Source organism: Antedon bifida, chromosome 4 (assembly GCF_963402885.1).
Source record: "Antedon bifida chromosome 4, ecAntBifi1.1, whole genome shotgun sequence".
NCBI lineage: Eukaryota > Metazoa > Echinodermata > Crinoidea > Comatulida > Antedonidae > Antedon > Antedon bifida.
The window spans coordinates 6,020,641-6,045,817 of NC_136229.1; the positions used below are offsets into that span (position 1 = coordinate 6,020,641).

At 34.5% G+C, this 25,177-nt stretch overlaps 2 protein-coding genes across 2 annotated transcripts in view; both read left to right on the forward strand.

Moving 5' to 3' along the window:
• The window catches only part of LOC144841287 (uncharacterized), a 31,817-nt gene extending 23,320 nt beyond the window's left edge, over positions 1–8,497 (forward strand). Inside the window, exons 10-23 of the mRNA XM_078697563.1 lie at positions 307–365; positions 915–1,020; positions 1,183–1,305; positions 1,837–1,924; positions 2,134–2,254; positions 2,721–2,788; positions 3,323–3,434; positions 3,859–3,974; positions 4,558–4,663; positions 5,085–5,305; positions 5,638–5,704; positions 6,318–6,421; positions 6,946–7,114; positions 8,206–8,497. Coding sequence (XP_078553689.1) covers positions 307–365; positions 915–1,020; positions 1,183–1,305; positions 1,837–1,924; positions 2,134–2,254; positions 2,721–2,788; positions 3,323–3,434; positions 3,859–3,974; positions 4,558–4,663; positions 5,085–5,305; positions 5,638–5,704; positions 6,318–6,421; positions 6,946–7,114; positions 8,206–8,304 — 1,559 coding nt within the window. The 3' untranslated portion in view covers positions 8,305–8,497. The remainder of the gene's footprint in view (positions 1–306; positions 366–914; positions 1,021–1,182; positions 1,306–1,836; positions 1,925–2,133; positions 2,255–2,720; positions 2,789–3,322; positions 3,435–3,858; positions 3,975–4,557; positions 4,664–5,084; positions 5,306–5,637; positions 5,705–6,317; positions 6,422–6,945; positions 7,115–8,205) is intronic.
• A 1,625-nt stretch (positions 8,498–10,122) lies between these two features.
• LOC144841460 (lactadherin-like) lies at positions 10,123–24,157 on the forward strand. Its single transcript, XM_078697791.1, has 9 exons — positions 10,123–10,180; positions 10,668–11,005; positions 11,099–11,237; positions 11,452–11,780; positions 12,079–12,217; positions 22,303–22,542; positions 22,822–23,073; positions 23,243–23,482; positions 24,147–24,157. The coding sequence occupies exons 1-9, from the start codon at positions 10,123–10,125 to the stop codon at positions 24,155–24,157; spliced, it is 1,746 nt and encodes a 581-aa protein (XP_078553917.1).
• Positions 24,158–25,177: the final 1,020 nt, after the last annotated feature.

Consider the following 25,177-nt stretch of genomic DNA (forward strand, 5'->3'; position numbering starts at 1 on the left):
GTTGTAACTGTACAGCATAATCAATAAATGAATTATTGATTGCGCTATAAAGTTACAAGTGTACTTGACATGAATGAATAAAATACAAATGTTAGGCCTGAAAGTAAACGAGTCTTGGGAAATAATGAAGATTATTTCTCTAAGATTGAACGACTAATAAGTCATCATTAGAAACATGTATTTCCGTCTAACCGGTACCTGCCATTCACTTAAATGATCTTATTTCATTAGGACCAAGAAGAAACCACTTACCATAATCGTGATAAAAAATAATTAACTTCATTCGTAACCAACGTTTTTTTTAAGGAAGCACAGACGATGCTGAGGTTGATCTTTACAGTATGGCGACGACTGTGGCTAACGAGGTTGGTATTTACAGTAGGCCTGGCTGCTCAACTGGGTCGAACGAATTTTGTTGTGGTAGTAGGCCTCACTCAAACTTAAGCGAACTTGGTTTTAACAGTAAATGCTCAGGGTCTGTGAATAATAGTAGGCCTATTTGTATTTGTTTGCAATGTATGTGTGTAAAATAAATACAATAGTATACTGTACTTCAATTATTTTTATTTTATTTTTTTTAAATTCAATTTTAGGCAAATTGCCAAGGATTACCACAAGTGAACTCAATCACTGTCCTTCTCTCAAAGGTGGCTCTCCTGTTCACACGAGAAACATATACACAAGATGCTCTACATAAACAAAGACTTATTACAAGTCTTTGAGAGTGTGGTTGGAATTGTCATGTGAAAAAATCCTGACATATGACAGGACTTGAACCCAGGACCCTTAGATTGGTAGCCAAGCATAATAACCACCAAGCCACAACTCCACTCCAGTATTACTTCACTAAAGAGTGTAATATTTTCATTTCTGTTAATATTAATTCTACAATAAGCAACACTTTTATCTTACAGGGAATATTTCAAGTTATTAATAAAATAAAAGAATTCGAAGATGATATTCTGGCACAGATATATGAAATGGAATCAAATGAAGAAGTATACTATGAAAGTAATTTCGGTTAGTATGTCCTCTTTGATGACAGTTCCTGCAGCTGCAGCTGTAATATTAAAGTCAATAACATACCGGTAGGCCTAATTGTATTCAATAAACTTGTTCTAAATAAACTCTCCAAAATCTCTATCTCTCCTCCTCACACTCTCTCCTTTCTTTTAACTTTAGTTGGTTTGACAAAAGTACAACGTATAAATGAGAGTGGCACGATTAATACCAGCGTAGAATTAGGTGACAGTAGGGTGGAATTTGGACTCCAACTACAACCAAACCAAGCAAGTACATTCACAGGTAAGTTTTTACCATCACACAAACGATATTTAAAATAAGAAAGTTTTGCAACTTGGATCGGTTGAAAACTCGTAAACTGCGCAAATGATATTTGATATTTTTTCATATTTTCTATAATAGTATTGCTTCTTTCCTTTCCATAATTTAAATCACCTGAACTATAAAGAAATTGTATATTTGTTCTTGTAGCTAAGTTTCTTTCTGTAAGTTGTAATGACTCGACTCGTTTTTAGTCGCGTGCAAGGCGATTCTGCAGCTCACTATGTCGGTCGGTCGGTCGGTTGGTCGGTAAACACTAACTCAAATTTAAGCACGGCCTTGTTGGTGTAGATAATTGAAATATGTATAGAAACTACTACTGAAAACGTTTTTTAGTGTGTGTGTGTGTGGGTGGGGTGAGGGTAGGTTAGTGTTTGGATTATGGATTGCGAATTGTTAGTTAGTAATTGCGAGTAGTTAGTTACTTGTTGTAAGTATCAAAGTATTTTCTGTAAACTAGTAGTAAATTGACTATTGTTTTTTTTACTTTAGGTGATGTTTTAGTTATTGCATCCTACACTGCTTACTCAGAAAACAGAAGTAGCGATTTTGTGAACGAAAGAGTTGAACTCACAAAAACGTATGTACTATTTTTGCTATCCAATATGTAATACATTATTCTTGTGAATTGATATACAGCACCTACAAAATTACCCGTATGACAGGTTAATATTACGCCGCAGTCGTGCAAAAGGTACATAAATAAATAATTTGTATAGTACAGTATTTAGTATAAATCTTATTATTTGGTGAAACACTTCTGACGTTACGTTGTTTTTATTTGTTTAGCAGTGACAAGAACGTCGAATTTCGGTACCTGACTAAAAATATATTCTCATGCAGTATTTACGATATGGCAACTTTGAAATACCTCAACGCAACATTACGTTACAGCTTTTTTGAGGATCTTGTAAGTTATTAAAGATTAGTTCCAACAAGAAAATCTAATAACAGAATGCTGAGCTCAGGAGATCAAAGCGTTTATATGTGGCTGCGACACGATCACGATCACGATCAGGCATCGCGCGCCGCGGAGAATATGTACATAGTGTACAGTACTGTTTGGTATTTGTCGCAGCAGCCAGACATAAGATCAAAGGTCTGTTACGAGTTCATATCTTGGCAAGGTGAGCGCAGTGTCTTGTTGTTAGATTGCCCTGGTTCCAACGAGGACTTATCTTGTGCGTACGTCCTTGTATGCGACTACTGGGAGGCTTAAAGTCGGTTGGCAGTAACTTCATGAAGAAACTGACTTTTTGAGTTCTCTAACTCGGATGCTTAGTGGCATGTGTATACAAGGTCCTAGCCTCTGACACACACTTATTACTATATACTCTAAATTTGTATCCAAACTAAACTGATCATTATTTTGTTAGGTTGAACACAATGAAACCAAGCTTCAGAAAAAGGTTCCCGTGTGTTTGTTCTTTGATGAAATGAAAATGTAAGTGAAATGACAGTATTTTCAGTATTTTTTTCTTCCAATCTAACATGTTACTTAATAGACAATGTAACGGGCTTCCGATTTATCTATTTGCTTGCACAGTTTTTCATCTCTATTCGTCATTTTTATGCCAATGAGAACTTTTTTTTCCTCTTTGGTGGGGGGTGTCCCACATTTATTCTCATATGCATAAACTATACAGCGTAAATAAAATAGGGTTAGTACACCATCAGTTTCTAACTAATATCTCTTGTTATCTACCATTATATTCGTTTTCTCTTTTCTCATTCTATTTTCTATGTTCATCGTTTTTTTTACAGTATTTGCATACACATTTTCTCTATACTTCATACAGCATAGAATTTGTTTTCTGTGAATTAGCTTTACTATAACATATTAACATATAATAAATATATATTTTCCATGTTATACACAAAGACAGGACTGTCATATTTGTTTTAACAAAGTATTTTGTGTTAAACCATGGCGTGTTCTGTTGTTTTAACTTGACTTTTAACTAATCATGTATGAAAGGGCTTGGAGCGATGAAGGTGTTGGTACGAGAAATCACTCGCAAAATGAAATATCATGCGACTCAGAACACTTGACGAGTTTCTGTGTATTAATGAAGGTTACTACAGATGAGGTATGTGATTATATTCCATCATCGAATGCGTGTACAAAAGTGACTGTTATGGCGTTTTTAGCCTTTTCGACATATTTTAATGGGCACTGCTCAAGGGGCTCCATCAGACTATCAACGCTCGGCTCGGTTACTGCTTCATGGAATTATTATCATCCCAATATCCAACGCTCGCCGTACGAGCCGAACCAGTTCCTCCTGGTCACTTGGTCAGAGTTAATTCACTACATTGTATACAGTGCGAGCCTATAATTAGAAAGAGAAAATCCGTAGAAGTATTCAATACACCCATACCTCACATTCCTTATTTTCGGAATCCTTTTATACGCCAATTAAAATAGAATATCTTTCTAAACTTACACACTATATGAAAGTTTGTTGAAATGTTCAAATAAATGGGGAAAACAGAATGTATACTTTTCTTTAGGTTCAAGATGATGCTGTGGTTGACGAAAACAAAACATTGAGCGTCATGTCAACAGTTTGTGTTTCTGTATCGCTTGTCGGATTGATTGTTTCTCTAGTCGTTTACTGCTCATTCTCGTAAGTTGTGAATGTTTTAATAGGCTAGGAGTTTACCAAAAACCATTCAGGTAAAATCTTTGAGTAGGCCAACAGTGTGACTGCCTGCTCGTTTGGTGAACCTGATATGTAAACATTATTACCTCTCTGGATACAATATACCTTGTGTGTCATTATTATAAACTGTGCAATTATACCGATTTATTTTTAGTAAGTTTTGCTCTGTAATTCCTTGAAATAACTTACGAAAACCGCCAAATGCCTTGCAATTATGTAGAAAATTAAAAGCTATGTCCGTATTTAAATGAACCTAAATCATTCCGTAGTAACATAACGGTAATTATTGAAAATAAATTATTTATTAATTGAACCAACAGGAAGTAAATTCCTTGAAAAATATATTTTTGAAATAATGTATTGCAAAAATGGAAATATCACAAAACATTGAAATTCTTTTTACGAATTATGATTTTTCTTGAAAATTCTACTTGTATTTAAGTTACGGTAAGTGTTAATGCTAGTGGTAATTAAATGGGAACCTAGTTATTTAATGTTAGGTGATACTACCACACATGCTAATTTAAACATGTATTTACTCATTTAGTAAACTCTGGAAGTTACTGCGCAACTCCATTCATAAGAACTTAGTATTGAACATGATCCTGATGCAGACTCTGTTTATCTTTGGGATAAACAAGACAGAAAACCAGGTATGTGCTCTCGACTAAACATCGATTATGAGAATGCGCATGCGCACAATGTGTTAACATGACATAACTAGGTTCTTTGTTTTATGTCTGCTAGACTTTCTTCAAGTCTGTAGTTATTTCGAGGCTTTTCGATGTTTGTCTGAAATAGTAGTATACGTATGAAACGCCATAGGCCTATATTTATCTTTTTATTAATATTAAGTCAAAACTCCGTCTGGAACCCAGACTATATGTCTGCCATCATTCAGCAATATCTATCTTACTTTAGCAGATTCCTTGCTGAAAATATGTCAGATAAAGTTGACATCGTACGTGTAAATGTTAATTTTCATCAAGATCTCATAATGCAATTTTGATATTAGGAAAGAATGAGATTATAAATGGTTTGATTGTAGCCTAAACTGCTGTGGTTATTTTGCAGATGTTCTGTCGTTTAATAAGCTTTGTTCTTCATTTAACCTCTCTGAATACCTTCGCTTGGATGTGTGGTGAGGCCGTATACCTCTTCTTTATGGTTTCAACGTCGTCTTACACCAAATATAACAGGCTTAGATATTATCTGTTTTTTTGCTATGGTGTGCCGATCACTATTGTTACCGTGTCTTCTGCCGGATTTGCATCTGTTTACGATGTCCAGCACATGTAAGTTAAAAAAAAGAAGTTATAAAATGTGCGTTCTTTATAAAGGAACTAAGCGTAGGTTGTTGACGTTCTGCGTCCAAATTGGAGTGCTGCCTTATCTAATAGTTTAGACCTTGGCTTAGCATCTCGTCAAAAGTAGGTGTTATAAAACACATCTTTTATATTCGTGCAATGGTACAAATCATTTCATTCGGAGAAAGATGAAATGTTCTATTTCAACCAAAATTATTTGTACCATTGCACTCATAAACATTTATTGTTGTATACTAAGCCTACTATAATAGTACGCCTAATCAAAATTAGTAACATTAATATCTCTCTTGCTATTTCAGTTGCTGGCTTAGTCAAGAGACTGGCATGATATGGACATTTGTTGCACCTGCAATTTGTATAGTTACGGTAAAAAGTAGTTCTTGTACGAAATAAAGCCAACGAATTTTTGTTTTTAAATCCCAAAAGACAATAATAATGCGTCCAAACACGAGACGGTCTTCGCTCCGCTGAAACGGATGGTCTTATTTTATCCATTCCAAAAACACACCTTAAATCGTACCATCCCACTGGTTTTTCTCCTAAAACACCATATATTAGCTGTTTCAATAACTTTTGTTGGTTTTTTATTAGCGTTGCAAGACATCAGTAACTACAGAGCTTCATAAATGTTTAATAACAATCGGCGTTGTACATTTGCGTGGTGTTTAATTGCAGCGTGCATCGTACTGTTTCATATCGAACAATCATAATTTCGATCCAATTTGTTAAAATAGGAATCATTAATAGATTACCAAAATGGGTGTTATTTATTCTACCTTTGCTTGTCTTATCAATGACTTTAAAAACGCATTGTGAGTACAAAATTGTAGGCCTAAATGTAACACCAAAATAACGCAATGCTATGCAGCATCTATTAAGCAGTTTCGGTTTCAAAGCAAAACAAGAATACTACAAAAGTAGATATTGCAAACAATTCGTGATCTCCCAAACTATTTTTTTTTTCATAAATATCCCTCAGATCAACACTGGTATTATGTGCATTGTTTTGAAAACAATATACGATCGATCCGGAAATATGGTAGGAAAGGGAACAGGTGAAAAGAAAAAATTGACTCAGCTAAGGTAGGTTTTTTCTTTAAACTTTTTCTAAATGTCGCCTAAAGTATAGAATTTTCTTAATTTTTATTTTAATTCAACGTTCAATGCTAACGACTATATAGCTACACATACGTAAACAATTAATTCATTGTATTCTTGTTAAATGTCTTTTTTCCAATCTCCCTTCTTGTAGATTGAGAAGTAACGCAATTTTTTTTAACGCTCCTTTCAGAAGTAGCTTATTGATTTTTAGCTAAATATAATATTTTGTTAAACTTCAGTAATAGTCAGTTTAGGCACAAAGATCTTTAATCTGTTTGGTTTTCATTTGTTAACCCTTCTTTTATTGGCAAATTTGTTTTGCGGTCGGTAATGGTTTTTAAAACAAAGCATATTCAAAATAAGAAAGTATATGTTCGTCAAAGGCGGACCAGTCTGGCTCTCGATATTTCTAGTGCGATCAACTGCGATTTTTATCAGTTATTAATGGTTTTGTAATGGAATTTATTTTTAAAATTATGCATTTATAATAATTGTGTTCACCATAGGAAAGCTACCCGTGGTACATTTATGCTGCTGCCACTAATGGGCACAGCATGGCTTATTGGACCATTCGCTGTTGGTTCTGATGCAACATTTATTGAATATGTATTCAACGTGTTAAACGGCTGCCAAGGAATATTCATATTTTTGATGTATTGCGTTTTTGATAACGAGGTATGATTTCGCTTATTTATCTACTTACTATAGTAACTTTTCTTTCATCGCTTTATTTTGTTTGCGTCTTATTTCTTACATACTCACTTGTTGACTAATTCACTTTTTCGTTTATACTTCTTTAATTATATTACCGGTGATGTTACTTGAGTCTTGCTTACTTAATTCCTTTATTACCTCCGCCAAGGAGGTTATGTAGTCGATCGGATGTGTTTGTTGGTCTGTTTATTAGCAAGGTTACCGTACTCAAAAAGTTATTGCAAGATCTTTATCAAATTGAAACCACAGATAGATATATGGTCAATGACCACTCCATTAAACGTTTGGGCAATCCAAACCAGAATCCCAGTTTTGGACCACTTATTTACACAAAAAAAGAAATCTTATGTTTAGCGGAATTTTACATGTTTCCTGACATATTTCGATTACTAATATAGTAGGTATATATTAGTTACCACTTTCTTGCTTAGTTTATTTATATAACATGGTGCTAATTTATCTTCGTATATTTTTCTTCGATACTTCGATTAGGTATTCATGCTTTATTGCTTATATCTTTTTATATTATAATCTTAATTTACTTTTATATTGTAATGTTTTCTTACTTTCTAAAGCCTCCTACACTATCAAACTTTAGTTTGCAAAATTGGACTTTGAAAACAAAAGTTTTCCAACGTGTGCTGTGTGTATACCACCAGTAACTACAGACCAAACCACAGAAAATTAATTTGCAGATACTAAGTTTTTTTTTGCAGAAACTAGAGTTTTATGAACTAAGTGTATCAAATAACAGTCCTTGCGCTTATGCGATCCTCCTCTTAGATGGATAAAATGACTCCATCTCCAAACACCGGCAAACTGAGTGTTAGGTTTGCAAACAAAGGTTGAGTAAAGTTTACCGTGTAGACTTGCTTCTACTTCATTTTCTAACTCTCCTAATCACCACTCCCTCTCTTACGTGGAACACAGCACTTAGCATACTTTATTGAGATTGTTTTACTTTACGTAGTGTAGGCCTACATGTTACAATTTCCCGCTATTGACTTTACTGTCCACCATCACTCTTATGATTTATTTTTGCATTTCTTTAGGTAAAGGAGTGTTTTCAGAAACGTTTCCTGAATAACCAGGTCACTACCGGTACTTCACAGACGGCAGAAATGACCATGAGGAGTGAAAATAAGGCCTAGCATGTTTATAAGAAAAAAGTCATTTATTTGTATTATAACTTTAATATGGTACCATAGAGTAATAATAGTAAAAATCATATATAAAGCTGTATTTATAGATGAACACTTAAAAGTGAAGTATAACTTTTGTTATCAATAAGGCCGTGCTCAAAAGAAAACAAATACAAATAAACGTTTGTTACTATTTCAGCAACGAATTGAGAAAATCGTTTAAACAATGAAAAAAATAAAATTATAATTGAAATAGAATAAAATAACCGTTATATCTGTAAGCGCCAAAACCGCTTGTTTTGGAATGCGCTACAATTTACGAAATGTACACAATGTAAACATTTATGATTGTAACAACCATAGTTATAACAAGGCAATAACTGAGCTCGCCGTGCTAAGATAGAAACGCATACCAACAGTCATAGTTAAATGTAGGACTTGGATAATTTTCAGTGGATTGGGATGTATCATGATCATCGTCGTCATTTCGAATATCACCCATTCTCTATTGCATGAACGGCATGTGTAAATATAAACATTTTTTTTACATTCGTAGATGGAATCCTCCTGATCGATTAATAGAGAATGCTGTGAATTATTTATGTGGGTTCAACGTTCACATTTGTCGCAAGATATAGCACGGCTGGTTTTAATTATCCCCGTTTGAACAAATTGAACATTGTTCTTGCTGTGGGCCTGGACGCTATTTTTTTTCGTACATAAGTTGGGTACTCCTTATGTGAAAGATAGCCAAACTACTTCCTAAATATAACTTTACCTAACCCTCAAAATAATATCTCTCTTACAATAAAGTAAAAGAAGTTGATAATGGGAATCGAACTCTATACATCGACATACAACGTCTGTAGTCTAATCCACTCGATTACACAGACGGCTCGGAAAACGCTTGCATTAGTGAATTGTAGTTAGATCATTATTCTTACGTCACATCTTATGGATATGATTAATGAATTATTCATGTTTATTTTGTGACGTTTCATGAGGTATCCCCAACTCATGTACGAAAAAAAATATCGCGCCCTGGACATGGATAATAAACAACCCGCCTTTGGTCTATCCTTACTAGACTAGCCAGCTGCTGAATATCTCGTGTTTATTGCGAGCCAGGGAGACCAGTGTATGCATGCTATTTGTAACAGGCCAGATGTAATTGTAATAAAGTACGGATGAATTTAGCTGATAGTCGTTATTTTGTAGAATTGTGACTCGAGTCACGACAATTTGAAATGAAGTTTTTTTGTTTTAAAATGTTGTATTTGTTAATCTGAGGCGTCTTGAAGCTAAGGTGGTTCCATCTTGTAGGGCGCCTCTGTGTAATATACTGAATTTAAAAAAAATGAAGCTTTATGTGAGCAACATGAACAATTAACATGTCTGCATGATTAGCAATTGCTGCGCACAACTGATTTCAGCAACCCTTGTGTTTGATTCACTCTACCTCGTACCGACGAGCGAGCAGTAAGTCGTTTTTATAGTCCAGTTCTTTATATTCTATAGAAAGAATGGGAAATTATACGTCGTATTATCAACTATGTGTAAAGAAACGGCATTTTATAACAAAGAAGAAATGTTTAAAAAAAGTAAACTGGAGAAGTGAAGAACGCTAACACAGATAGAGTGGTGATTATGTTAAGTATATTGTAATCATGCGACTGACAGTTCAATAAAAAAAAAACACGTACTTATAATATGTGTCATACAATAGGCATACAAATGCGCAGTAGTATTCTGAGATTTTACGACAAACGTTCAGTGCCTCGTCGTCTGCTGTAACTATCTGTATCATGTTTTTGGTATACGTCAGAAATGAAGAACATAATTTTCAACTTCATTGTGGTGTTGCAAATTTTCAATGTTGAATCAAGTGAGTTTGTATGTATTTTTTTTAATATACCACGGAAGAGTGACATTACACTGTAATTTCACTCTTTCTTGATCAGACGTATTGGTCGGTCGTTACTTCTAGCATTAACCATATTATTATATACCGGTAACATTCCTTTCATGTATAGACTACTACAAACCCTTGTGTGCACAACTTCGTATAAACATATAAAAGATGGAATAGTTCAAAGCAAGGCCTAACACACATTTCTATGACGCGAAGCATCTTCGTGTATTTTTGTACGAACGGTTCTCTGATTTTCGAAATGTTTAAAAATAGCACATCCTCTGCATGTTGCGCTCTGCATTGCTTTAAGTATGTTGCCAAGTTTCTGGGCGCGCTTAGTGTTGCATAGGCCCAATAATTTTGCTAGTTGTGGGATATTATGGTAAGTTTTGACTTTCAGTTTAAATGTAAAGTAAAAGTGTTTCTCTTTTTTGTTGCATATTCCCATTGATCTTTTCAGCAGTGTCTAATTGCACTGGTTCAAAACTTGGCATAGAATCATCAGAAATTCCATCGGAAAACATCCGTGTTTCAAGTGAATTCAGTGCAAAACACGGTGCTCATCGTGGTAGATTGAATATTGAACCTGATAATGATGGCATTGGTGCATGGGCAGCCAAAACCAATGATCTTAATCAGTGTATTCAAGTTGATCTTAATGAAGTGAAAGTAGTGACTGGTGTAGTAACCCAAGGGCGTAATGGAGATTATGATCAATGGGTTAAGTCATATGAAGTCTTGCATGGCATGGACGGTTCTAACTGGCAGACAATAAAGACCACTGTTGGAACATCGAAGGTAAGTAAGACAGATAGTTTACCAATGAAGAATGCGCTTAAAATGATTTGTATGATTAGTAGAATTTTATTGGATATTGTTGTTTATTTGTAGGTGTTTGTTGGCAATACAGATAAAGATACAGAAGTTACCAATCTATTTCCGTTTGAAATACATGCACGATTTATTAGAATCCATCCAATGACTTGGAACAACCACATTAGTATGAGGTTTGAAATTCTTGGCTGCACAGGTAAATAACCCAATTGTAACATATTATGACTATAAATACATAAATCTTTTTTTATGGACAAACCTCGATTTTACAGGTAAATCACTTAGGCAAATGTTTATGTGAACATTTAAACTCTTTTATGTTGGAGACCTTTACAGTTAACTATGTGAATATATTGCTATTATTAATGTTTAAGATAACATGCATTTCTATTTAACTATGGTACAATTAGTTAAAACAAAGTTCTGTACGGATCCTTTGGGAGTAGAAGAAGGAACAATTGCACTTACAGCATCGACTGAATATGATGCACGACACGGACCTGAATATGGTAGACTTAATACAACACCAAAGAAGGGTAATATTGGTGCTTGGTCTGCAAGATCATATGATCAAAACCAATGGATACAAGCTGATATTGGTTCTCTAAAATGGGTGACTGGAGTGATTACACAAGGACGTAATTGGACATATGACCAATGGGTTACGGCTTTTGAAGTGTTGTACAGTATCGATGGTAACAACTTTAAAGACATTATTGAAGCCAATGATACTACTATGGTGAGTTTCTCTTATTTATTTTAACGACTCCATGTCTCCATTGTCAATTATTCAAATATATGTAATTTAGAATGGAATTAGGCTAGTGGCTATTTTTAAAACATGTTGCAATTTTTCCTACCGGGAGTTGCTTTTAAAAGGTAAAATAATACCAAGGCTAATAACCAAAAACATAAGTGCATTATAATTTGTATGATCGTCTTCAAATTAAGCATAATTTATAAGCAGTTGTTTTCATTAAAATTGTGTGTTTTATTTAAATTTTAAATTACTTTTGTATTTATTTTTCTATTTTCAGGAATTTGTTGGAAACACAAATCGTAATTCTCAAGTTCCTAATCTGTTTCCAAAACCAGTGAATGCTCGTTACATTCGTATTCACCCAACAGCTTGGGTTAATGGCATTTGTTTAAGATTTGAGGTTCTTGGTTGTTCAGGTATATTTTAGTGATATTTTTTTATTTCAATCTATACCAATTTATGCAGTACTTTACATTATTATATTATTTGTAACGAATAGTAGATGTGTATGTTTGCATCATAAAATGTATGAATTTGAGTTGAGTTGAGTCAAATTCATTTTCCTTGCAAACTTGTAGGTGTATAATCGGACATGCATTTTATGCTAGAATGGTATTAGTACTACACCAAATTGCCTATTATACATTAATAATGCAATATACTTCTCAATGTGACTGAGAAAAGGAGGGGGTGTAATTAATACCAACATACCTACTTTCTTTCTGTAATATTTTTAAACTGGTCAAATTTAATTATTATTTTTTTAGGCTGCGAAATTAGAATTGTCTCATCACTCTTTATATGAAAGATAGCCGACCTACTTCCTAAATATAACTTAACCTAACCCTCAAAATAATATCCCTCTTGCTATAAAGTTAAAGAAGTTGCTCATGGAAATCGAACTCTATACATACAAAGTCTGTAGTCCAATCCATTCGACTGCACAGACGGCTCGCGGAAAACGCTTGCATTAGTGAATTGTAGTTAGATCATTATTTTTACGTCACATCTTATGGATATGATTAATGAATGATTCATGTTTATTTTGTGACGTTTCATGAGGTATCCCCAACTTATGTACGAAAAAAAAAATCGCGCCCTGGACATGGATAAACAACCCGCCTTTGGTCTATCCTTACTAGACTAGCCAGCAGCTGAACATCTCGTGTTCATTGCGAGCCAGGGAGACCAATGTATGTATGCTATTTGTAACAGGCCAGATGTATTGTAATAAAGTACGGATGAATTTAGCTGATAGTCGTTATTTTGTAGAATTGTGACTCGAGTCACGACAATTTTAAATGAAGTTTTATGTGAGCAACATGAGCAATTAACATGTCTGCATGATTAGCAATTGCTGCGCACAACTGATTTCAGCAACCTTTGTGTTTGATTCACTCTACCTCGTACCGACGAGCGAGCAGTAAGTCGTTTTTATAGTCATAGAAACGGCATTTTCAATAAAAAAGAGATGTTCAGTTAAGTTAATTAGAGAAGTAAAGAACGCCAACACAGATAGATTAGGTGATTATGGTCTTGTTGTAATCGTGCGACTGACAATTCATTAGGCCTAAAAGAAATTGCCTACACATAGTAGTAGTATTCTGAAATGCATAATTTTACGTGCCTCATCGTCTGCTGTAACTATCTGTATCATGTTTTTGGTATACGTCAGAAATGAAGAATATACTTTTCAACTTTGTTGAGTGTTGCAAGTTGTCAATGTTGAATCAAGTGAGTTTGTATGCTTTTTTTATTATACCACTAATTTCACTCTTCCTTGATCAGACGTATTGGTCGGTCGTTACATTAACCATATTATTATATACTGGTAACATTCCTTTCATGTATAGACTACTACAAACCTTTGTGTGCAGAACTCCCTAAAACAAAAAAGATGGAATAGTTCAAAGCAAGTCCTAACACACATTTATATGACGCAAGGCATCTTCGTGTATTTTTGTACAAACGGTTCTGTGATTTTCGTATTGGTATAAAACCTCAGTGGTAGAATGTTATAATGTCAACAAGAATGAAATGCTTTATGTCAAAGACCATACGTGCATACGTAGCTCTACAACAAATCTCATGACTGTTTCAGACTACGAATTAGAGGTAAATTCATCATCATACAAAGTAATCCTTGAAGTAGACTTAACTTGGTTCGAAGCAAGACGTAGCTGTGGATCGTCTGGCGGCAAGCTAGCAAGTCTTACAAAATCTGACGAAGTAGATTTCGTACTTGAATTTATTAAGACAAATTGCAGAAGAGGTACATATGCAATTGGACTATCGCGACAAGCAGGCTTGCAGCCGTACGTGATAGTGAACTGGATATGGGAATCTGGAGAAGGCTAACTATATAATTACACCATTTGCAGTGTCTGAACCTAGTTTAAGCAGTGATACGTATGCAGGGTGAAAAATTGATTTAGAAAATGGTTTCATTTATGATGTTAAAGCTAACTCAAAGCTAAACAAAGTGCATAAAAAAGGGTATATATGTGAATATGATGGTGAGTAAGATTTGTTTTATGTCAAAAAATTCGTTTTAGCTGATTTTGTAACACTAGTTGAAACTTGAAAAACTGTAAGTCGAGGTATTTTAGAGACTACCCATTGTTAATGTATTTTTAGTCGCGTGCAAATGTCGGTCGGTCGGTAAACACTCAAATTTGAGCACGCGACTGCAGCAATGTATATGCCCTTGTTTTACATTACCGTACTAATTATAACTAATTATTTGATTAGCGCAAGTATTGTGCATTGAGAACAAGTGTGGAATGTGTTAGAATTATATATTTAAAAAATAAAGAAATTGCATACATTTTTATTTTTTCTATAAAGCGTAACTGACCATATTAATTTCTCAAAATATTCATTTCTAAAAATATATCATTCGTTATTTGTTTGTAAGTACTAAGTGTGTTATAATGGATGTGTATGTGTTTATTGCCATAGCTACATACAATAACAGTTGATTATTTTTAGTTAATTAGTAGTACAATCTCCTGTATCTATTGTTTGTATCGGTATGTAAAAAGTTACCATATCATTGATCTTTTTGTAAAAGAAAAGAAAGTCAACATGTTTGTAATTATAGTGTGTTGATTGAGGTCTTTACAGACAGTAATTATGATTGGTACAAATAGTGATGGACTGACTTAATCAGGCGCTTATTTTTTAAAATTATATTTTATCTATATTATTTGTTTCTGCGTGGGATTATGTAAGTATAAAGCTCCGTTTACACTTAGCCCGGTTTGGTTTGGTAGCTTATTTATGTTATTTGAACACATGTGCATTTTGTACGGAATTCAGAATACGTTAATGTGAAGGGTTCTACCTTACAACAACTATTTTCAAAATTTATCTGATCAAATTTCCTGTTGCAGTAGCAACAATTGACAATCATTACGCGTTGCTAAATGAGAGCAGTCAACAACAACGTGTGTGGACAAGTGCAAACAAATTGTAAATTAACATAACACGGCCAAAACCACTATTTCAAGGGGACACTCTTCTGAATGTATCTCTAAAGCTCTGTCTACACTATCAAACCTTATGTGAAAAAAATGACGATGATGTGACGACAATAGTTGGGCACATCACACTTTTTGTTAAACTAGTGATGATTTGTCCTGTCCCGTGTCCCGCTTGTCTTTGTTCTTTCGTTTTGTGTCCAAGGCAGACCCAACTCAGGATCCTGTATCTTTCTGGGATCCTGCCGTCTTCCTCCTCACCCCTTCCCCCCCCCCCCCAATTTATTGTCATTTGTCTATATTATTGTTTAAATCTAAAAGGAAGTAAATAAATGTTGTTTTTGAATTTGAATTTGAAAATACTGTATGGCATTAACTAATACTGATGACAATCTTATATTCCTTAGGATGTTTTTGCTGTCCAATTTGCCTAACCTAAATTCAGGATCTTCATAAAATCACCTTCGCCCAACAAGAAACAAATGATTTTGTCTGGTTCCCACGAATTATCTATTAGTATTAGCAATACAGAAACTAGTGTTTTACCCCCTTGATGTAGGCCTAAACATAGTACAAGCATAATATTAATTTGTATGTTTGTAAGTACGTTTATTTGAACCATAACGTCCAAATGTACAGTCCTGAATATTCATATTGGCCTGAAAATTTGTTTTAATATTTCATATATTATACTGAAGAAAACTCTAAAACGTTGAAAAATAGCACGCCCTCTACATGTTGCTCTCTGCATTTTTCTTGAAGTATTTCGCCAAGTTTCTGAGCGCGCTTAGTGTTGCATAGCCTATAGACAATCAAGATGTTGCAATTTACCTTCCTAATAATGTTGCTAGTTGTGGGATCTTATGGTAAGTTGTGATCTTCAGTTTAAATGTGCTTTTTGGAAATGTGATTTGTCCCCTTGTGAAGTAAGTGCATGATCCACATTTTTCACATTTGATTTGATTATCTAAATTTGTAAATAGACGTATTAGGCCATGTATGCTTTTTATGCTGGAATGAAATTAGTACTAGGCCGAATAACCTACTATGCATTAATAATGCAATATAACATACTATGAGGAGGGTGTAACGTGAAAAGTAATACCAACACATTACTCTTTTTTTGTAATGATTGTTAAATTTGTAAAATTTAATGTTGTGTTTTAGGCTGCGAAATTGAAATTGGCTCATCACGGTACCTTGCAACAGAAATTTCGACAACAAAAACATGGCAAAATGTAAAGAGTCTTTGCGAGTTATCCGGTGGTTATCTAGCATCTTTTGAAACGGTTAATGAAATACATGATGTACTTATCAAATCAATTGGTTCAAAGTGTCCCTCTCGCGTATACGCAGTTGGATTATCGCGCCCACCGGGATCAGATCGGCACAATCCTGAAAACTGGATGTGGGAAACAGGGGAAAAAATGGATGTAGGTTTTGCTCATTTTCCGTCTCCTGAGCCAAATGTATCAGATGATGAACGTGCTGGATGTTTAGCAATTCCAGAAACTGGATCTTTTTATGATATTGTTGTAGATCAACCGTTCAGCAGTGATTTCAGCTTAGTAGGTTACATCTGTGAAAGTGGTAACTATCAAGCTTTTTTTATATAATTTAGGCTTTTTGAATACAAATATCATTTTATTCTAGGCCTAATGGCGGTTACAGTAGATCACGTTTTGAGAAGGCATCATAACTATAATAAAATATACTGTAAAAGGCAATATAGAAACAAGAAGACTGACAAGTATAATTTCAAAACTTTTGGTTGGTATTAAAAAAGAGAAAGAGCGTGTAAATATACTTTTAAATTTCCTTATCCCATGCGTTTGAGTAACAATAACAACAAATAAATAAAAATTAATAAAAGCAATTAAGGTTGTCTTCATTATACAAACCATTCGTCTTACTGTGGTTATTAATAATGTATAATAATATGTTCTCAAACAAAGGTGTTTAATCCAGTTAAAACTGGTTTGTATAATGTTTCCTGGATATTACTTTTTTTAATCATCATCAATCTCTCCCAATGTATACATACGGATTCATTATTTAGACTAATACCAAACCTTCCTAATCGGTGTATTGCCATAGTCACAAGTGAGCTATATTGTTAGTTTATTGTATTTACTTTTTTTGTCCCCAAATGCTGAAACAAACAAAAGTAATCTATCTTTCAAATGAAAAGAAAATGTAACCAATGACTACCGAGTCTTTACAGATAATGTTGTGACGTACCAATGTAATGTTGATGAAGATCAATATTCTTAATTAGTCGTATGCTTTATGTATATTTCTTTCTGTGGTTGTGTGATTGGCTGTTAATCCTGTATATCACAAATAGTCAATTTGTTTGTAAGTCCCGAGAATTAAGAAATGTATTTTACATCTGATCCATTGGTACATTCGCTTCTATTTGCACCCCCGAAACTTCTAATAAGAATGTAGTTTTCGAAGTAGAAATCAACAATATTGTTAAATTAATGTTTCATTTCTTAGCCCTAACCACGGTGTGTAGCTTTTTATTTCATATTATACATTATCAATTTTATCTCGACCAGGAGATATTTTATTTACTTTTTTTGTCCCCAAATGCTGAAACAAACAAAAGTAATCTATCTTTCAAATGAAAAGAAAATGTAACCAATGACTACCGAGTCTTTACAGATAATGTTGTGACGTACCAATGTAATGTTGATGAAGATCAATATTCTTAATTAGTCGTATGCTTTATGTATATTTCTTTCTGTGGTTGTGTGATTGGCTGTTAATCCTGTATATCACAAATAGTCAATTTGTTTGTAATTCCCGAGAATTAAGAAATGTATTTTACATCTGATCCATTGGTACATTCGCTTCTATTTGCACCCCCGAAACTTCTAATAAGAATGTAGTTTTCGAAGTAGAAATCAACAATATTGTTAAATTAATGTTTCATTTCTTAGCCCTAACCACGGTGTGTAGCTTTTTATTTCATATTATACATTATCAATTTTATCTCGACCAGGAGATGTTTAAGCGTTTCCGGGCACCTAAACTTTCTCATCTCAGCCTTGGATTTACCCTTAGCACTCTAATACTGTACTTATTTTCCCGTACTTATTTTATTAAAGATCGTAACTCGTCTTGTCCAAGTTCTTATTGTGGTGATAACGGTGTGTGTATAATCATATCGATACCGGATGTCCATTATGGCTTTAAGTGCGAATGCTTTAAAGGGTTCACGGGAGCGCAATGTGACGAGACAGGTAGGCTCATTCATTCATTCATTTATTTGGTCCAAAAAAATATACAAGACAAAAGTATAAGAGCAAGATTACAAGCAATATGCTATAAACAGGAGGTCAAAGATTAATATTCAAATGTATTGATGATTTTAAAAATGTAGTATAACACGTTTAATAGAAACAACAGAAAACTGTTAGACAATTAACGTAAAGATTTTAAACAGGATAGCCCTCAGAAGTAGTGAAATGAATTGATGAACTTATCCTATCTTTGTATTACAATTTGTGAAATTTTTGGGCCACGCCTTGAATCCGCCCCTGACTACTGTCAACGCATTAACATACTATGTGGCCGTATTTCCAGAATGCTATAGAATGACAGATGCTGTTGATTATCGAGGCTCAGTCAATATCACCGTAACTGGGAAAACGTGCCAACTTTGGACATCACAGTCACCCCATGGGCATACAAAAAAGCAATTATCCTGATACGGGTTTAGGCAGTCACAACCACTGCCGTAACCCCGATAACGCACCAACTGCATGGTGTTATACAACAGATCCAACCTCTAGGTTTGAATTATGTGATATTGGAAGCCCTGGAGAAAATTGTTACGGTATAGTTCTTCAACGTAGCAAAAAAGTGTACCGCACTATCATGCCATTTAATAGTTATCACCACACAATGCACTCTTGGTCGTTTATTTGTCTTTATGTATGTCTGCCTGTTTTTTTTAAATAATTTTCTAATAAATTCTTCATAAGATCTCCTTTCTTATAGGCCTAATGATCGAAGTGTAGCACGTCTGAAATCGTATAATATTACGTACGTTGATAGGTGGACTTTTATGGATTAGACCGATTACAAAATATTTTGGAAACATTTCTTTTTATACTTTTTATCGGTACTTTATCTAGATTTCTCCGGTATCATAGGAATATACCTATCATAGTTTCATACCATAACATAACCCTTAACATAACCTTACATAATACAGGCATCACATGTGATACAAATGAGATACTGTATTACCAAACATATTCCTATGATACAAGATTCAAGATTCGAACTTTATTCTCATCCATTTCTGGAAATTCCATTGCTTGCATTAAAAATTACAGAACAACAATTGCAATTACATTACAATAAAACATATTGTAAAAATAAAACAATAAAATGCAGAACTATAACAGTATATTTCACTTATAATTTTCATCGTTTGTAATTTTTGTTAAAAAGTTTAATGGCTTGTGGTAGGAAGGAGAGAAGATATCGTTCAGTGCGGGAGGCCGGCAGACGATATCTACCACTTTATACCATACCACTCTACCAGTTTATTCTCTCGAAAAGAGGATGACTTTCATCTTTCGTGACTGGAAGGCGCAGTCGTGATAGACATCATCAACCTACCTCCGGCCCTGACCGACCATCCTCTCTACCTTCCCTCCCATTCTGTCAATTCTACTTTTATCTCCTTTCTCGACATTACCGCCCCACGCTGTTATACAATACGACCAGACACTGCAGACAATATAGTCTGCTATTCATTTTTTTTTATCAGGGTGTCAATATGATCTGACCAGGTCAGTGTATTGTTAAATGTGATGCCTAAATATTTAAAGGTACAAACCACTTCGACATTATCGTCTAGTATAGATATTGGTTCATGATGCTCTTTCTTTTTCCGGAAATCAATTATCATTTCCTACGTTTTACTTACATTTATTTATAGAAAATTGTTCTTACAATATTTAATAAATCTCGCAATCTCAGCCTTGTATTTCAGAAGAGATCCATTCAGTGAATTCAGGTGGATCTGTATAAATATAGTAAATAAAAGAAGCCCACACTGTCCCTTGAGGTCCTCCCGTATTTGAGAAAATAAGGTCTGAAAAGGTCTGAGAAACAAGTCTAACAAACTAACTGTGTACGACATAAAATCAAAGAAAGTGCAATAAAGACACGCGGCACATTTTTACAGCAATGTTGCGTCGATACGTCGTTGCGTTGCGTTCTAGTGGGAACCACGCTTTAGGCATTTAACAGGTTTGCGTTTAGGGACGGGAACGATGCATGACATCTTCCAGAGGGAGGGGATAGCTTCAGTGACTAAACAGATATTCTAGATTGAACACTAAGATACTACATAGCTGATCTGCACATGAATTTAGAATACGGGATGAAATTTTATCAGGGCCTGCTGATTTCGATTTATTTAATTTCTTAAACTTTTTTCTAACATTATTTTCTGTGATTACAAAAGTTCCATCATCTTCCAAGCAGTTTATCAGTTGATTCGGATAGCTCTCTCGTTTGTAAAATCATACGCATCATCGAATCGATTAAAAAATACATTAAGCTCATTAACATACTCAGTGGACAATTGTGGAAAACTTGTAAAATCTTTGCTAGCATTTCTGAAACCGCTCATAAGTCTCATACCTTCCCATACATTCTTCATATTATTATTCGCGAACTGGCTTTCGATTTTTGATTTAATTACTTTTTTTAGTTCCTTCTTAATGTCTTTTAAGCGTTCAGTTTCATTGTTGTTGAAAGCATTTTTTTCTTATTATTACTGCACAAACTCTGTTTGTTATCCACGGTTTATTAATACTGTGCACTTGAATTACTTTTGTAAGGATAACTAATTCGCTACAGAAATAGATATAGTCGCTTACTGTTTGTGTCAAATCATGTATGGAGTTACAATTGTTTTTAAAACAGTCCCAATCAGTTGCTTCTAGTGCACCTTGCAGTTGTAGCATCGCGTCGTTTGTCCATCTCTTTACGGTGATTTTGTTGGGTTTGCTCGTCTTGTGGAGCGGGGTGTATCTTGGTTGTAACATAACCAGGTCATGGTCTCACAATCCTGGCAACTTTGTAGACATGTAAGCGTTCTTTAGATTAGAATAGCAAAGGTCTAGTTTATTGTTCAACCTAGTATTACAAACGACGTGCTGATAGTAGTATACACTACTTTTTTTTTTCTAGAGTACAGTGATTGAAAAATACTGGGCATATATTGTATTATGTGGAGATACAGCACCGAGAATCATGAACAAACGGGAATGTTGCCTTTTCTATAAACACGTGTTTAGTTATTTAGTGTAATAATGTGTGAGGTTTTACTGTATTAAAGAATCTACTCGCTTGGTTGATTGAAATATCACAGTTGATTATTCAGTAATACGGTATAGGCCTAATACACTAAATTCAGGAATGATACAGGATAATACGATAAAAAAGAAACAGGAAAAAAGTATAAATGATGCTGTAAGTGAGGTGTGGCTGTAGATGTGCTTCTGAGGAAGTGTCGGTAAGGTGTGTGCTCCAAGAAGTGTCTGTGAGGTGTGTCTGGGCTCTTCTGAAACTTTGGGGTATATAGGCTTCTGTTTATTAGCATATGTCATTACATCATCTCTGGGCTTAACCATTGGTCCTAAGTTTGTCCAGTTACATTTTGGAGGGAATAATTAATTATATCTGTGGGGTTACAATGACGAATTGCCCCTGTCAAATCTCTGCTTAAAACTGTCAATCTCTAATAGTTTTACGATGAGAAAGATTATAGGTCAAATCAACTGTTTTCTTTGGGGGACAAATTATTATGCCTAATGGACATTAAAACATCTGGACTTTTCTGGGGCAAATTGTTGAACTCAATCGGATTGTGATATTAAGGTTGCTTTTTCAATTATGAATTTATATCATTACATTACATTAATATAGTAGGCCTAAGCATTCAGATGATAACTTCCATAAATTCTTTAAATCATCATCCATAGACGTGGACCAATCCTTAATGCTCACGTGTCCAGCCAACGTCACCCTGCCCACGGACAAGGGAGTGAATACGGCTCTGGTTGATTATTCACGTAACATTACAACTTCACTGTCTGAAATCCGACCTGATCCAACATCGTATTTTCCAGCTCACCTTATAATTGGACAAACATTAGTTACGTTTTACGCATTTGATGATAACTCCAACGAGATATCGTGTACATTTACAGTAACAGTTATAGGTGAGTACATAATATGTAGGCCTACTTATTATAAATTTATATAGAATAAATAATTTACCGGTAAATATATTGTTTTGTGTTGGTAAATTTGGACCTTCCATGGTGGCAAAAAAAAGCCTCAATTTCAGACGGTGTTTTTTATATTGTCATTCTTGACAGTCGTTTAAAAAGACATGTTTGGTAGCGTGTGTATCCGAACCCAACTTATGTGAGATTACCAAACGACGTCTATTCTCAATCGTATAACACTTTACTTTTGTACAATTCTTCTATTAACAGACATAGAACCACCGGTGTTGATATGCCCTTCAAGCTACGATATTCTATGGTATATCCCGGCAGATCCTGTGGTGGATTTGTCAATGTCAATCAATGCATATGATAACTCAGGAGATGTACCGACAATCAATCCTGATCCTTACGAAATATTTCCAACTCTTGTACTTCAAGACACCGCCTTCGTCTTTTACGCTACAGACTCGTCGGGAAACGGAGATGCCTGTCTTATTCCAGTTTCGATATTGCTAACAGGTTAGTAGGAAGTTGGTATTGTACATGTTTTAGTCGAGTAAACATGAAATGATTTCCAGGAACCTGATTCTGCTCATTTCATTGACAACATGCGCACGTTTATACGGTTTTGATTTGATTTTTTATTTTTCGAAATGAAAGTGTTTTATATTTTTTGTCTATTTTCTAGATACCGAAGCTCCTACAATATATTGTCCTTCTGACAACATTTTGTTTACCAATAGCAGTTTTTCGACAGCATCATTCAACATTTCTGCTGTAGACACGTCTTGGGATACTCTAACCATTTCGCCCGATCCCAATACGGTTTTTCCAACTGATCTGAATATTGGTATACACAATTTTACATTTACGGCTACCGACGCCTCCAAAAACAACAATACATGTATGTTTACGGTTACAGTGAGAGGTTAGTTAACATAAAAACCGATAATCCTTACTGTTGGTAGATACACCTAGCTGGTGTAATAGTGGTAGTCAAAGAGCAGAAATACGTGCTTTAACAAAGCCAGACTACATGTATAGGTTTTTGTTGTACCTTACATTAATGTATTACATCGGGAACCACGCTTTAGGCATTTAACAGGTTTGCGTTTAGGGACGGGAACGATGCATGACATCTTCCAGAGGGAGGGGATAGCTTCAGTGACTAAACACATATTCTAGATTGAACACTAAGATACTACATAGCTGATCTGCACATGAATTTAGAATACGGGGTGAAATTTTATCAGGGCCTGCTGATTTCGATTTATCTAATTTCTTAAACTTTTTTCTCACATTATTTTCTGTGATTTCAAAAGTTACATCATCTTCCAAGCAGTTTATCAGTTGATTCGGATAGCTCTCTCGTTTGTAAAATCATACGCATCATCGAATCGATTAAAAAATACATTAAGCTCATTAGCATACTCAGTGGACATTTGTGGCAAACTTGTAAAATCTTTGCTAGCATTTCTGAAACCGCTCATAAGTCTCATACCTTCCCATACATTCTTCATATTATTATTCGCGAACTGGCTTTCGATTTTTGATTTGTATTTGTTTTTTTCTTGTTTAATTACTTTTTTTAGTTCCTTCTTAATGTCTTTTAAGCGTTCAGTTTCATTGTTGTTGAAAGCATTTTTTTCTTATTATTACTGCACGAACTCTGTTTGTTATCCACGGTTTATTAATACTGTGCAATTTAATTACTTTTGTAAGGATAAATAATTCGCTATAGAAATAGATATAGTCGCTTACTGTTTGTGTCAAATCATGTATGGAGTTACAATTGTTTTTAAAGCAGTCCCAATCAGTTGCTTCTAGTGCACCTTGCAGTTGTAGCATCGCGTCGTTTGTCCATCTCTTTACGGTGAATTTGTTGGGTTTGCTCGTCTTGTGGAGCTGGGTGTATCTTGGTTGTAACATAACCAGGAAATGGTCTCACAATCCTGGCAACTTTGTAGACATGTAAGCGTTCTTTAGATTAGAATAGCAAAGGTCTAGTTTATTGTTCAACCTAGTATTACAAACGACGTGCTGATAGTAGTATACACTACTTTTTTTTTCTAGAGTACAGTGATTGAAAAATACTGGGCATATATTGTATTATGTGGAGATACAGCACCGAGAATCATGAACAAACGGGAATGTTGCCTTTTCTATAAACACGTGTTTAGTTATTTAGTGTAATAATGTGTGAGGTTTTACTGTATTAAAGAATCTACTCGCTTGGTTGATTGAAATATCACAGTTGATTATTCAGTAATACGGTATAATACACTAAATTCAGGAATGATACAGGATAATACGATAAAAAAGAAACAGGAAAAAAGTATAAATGATGCTGTAAGTGAGGTGTGGCTGTAGATGTGCTTCTGAGGAAGTGTCGGTAAGGTGTGTGCTCCAAGAAGTGTCTGTTAGGTGTGTCTGGGCTCTTCTGAAACTTTGGGGTATATAGGCTTCTGTTTATTAGCATATGTCATTACATCATCTCTAAGCTTAACCATTGGTCCTAAGTTTGTCCAGTTACATTTTGGAGGGAATAATTAATTATATCTGTGGGGTTACAATGACGAATTGCCCCTGTCAAATCTCTGCTTAAAACTGTCAATCTCTAATA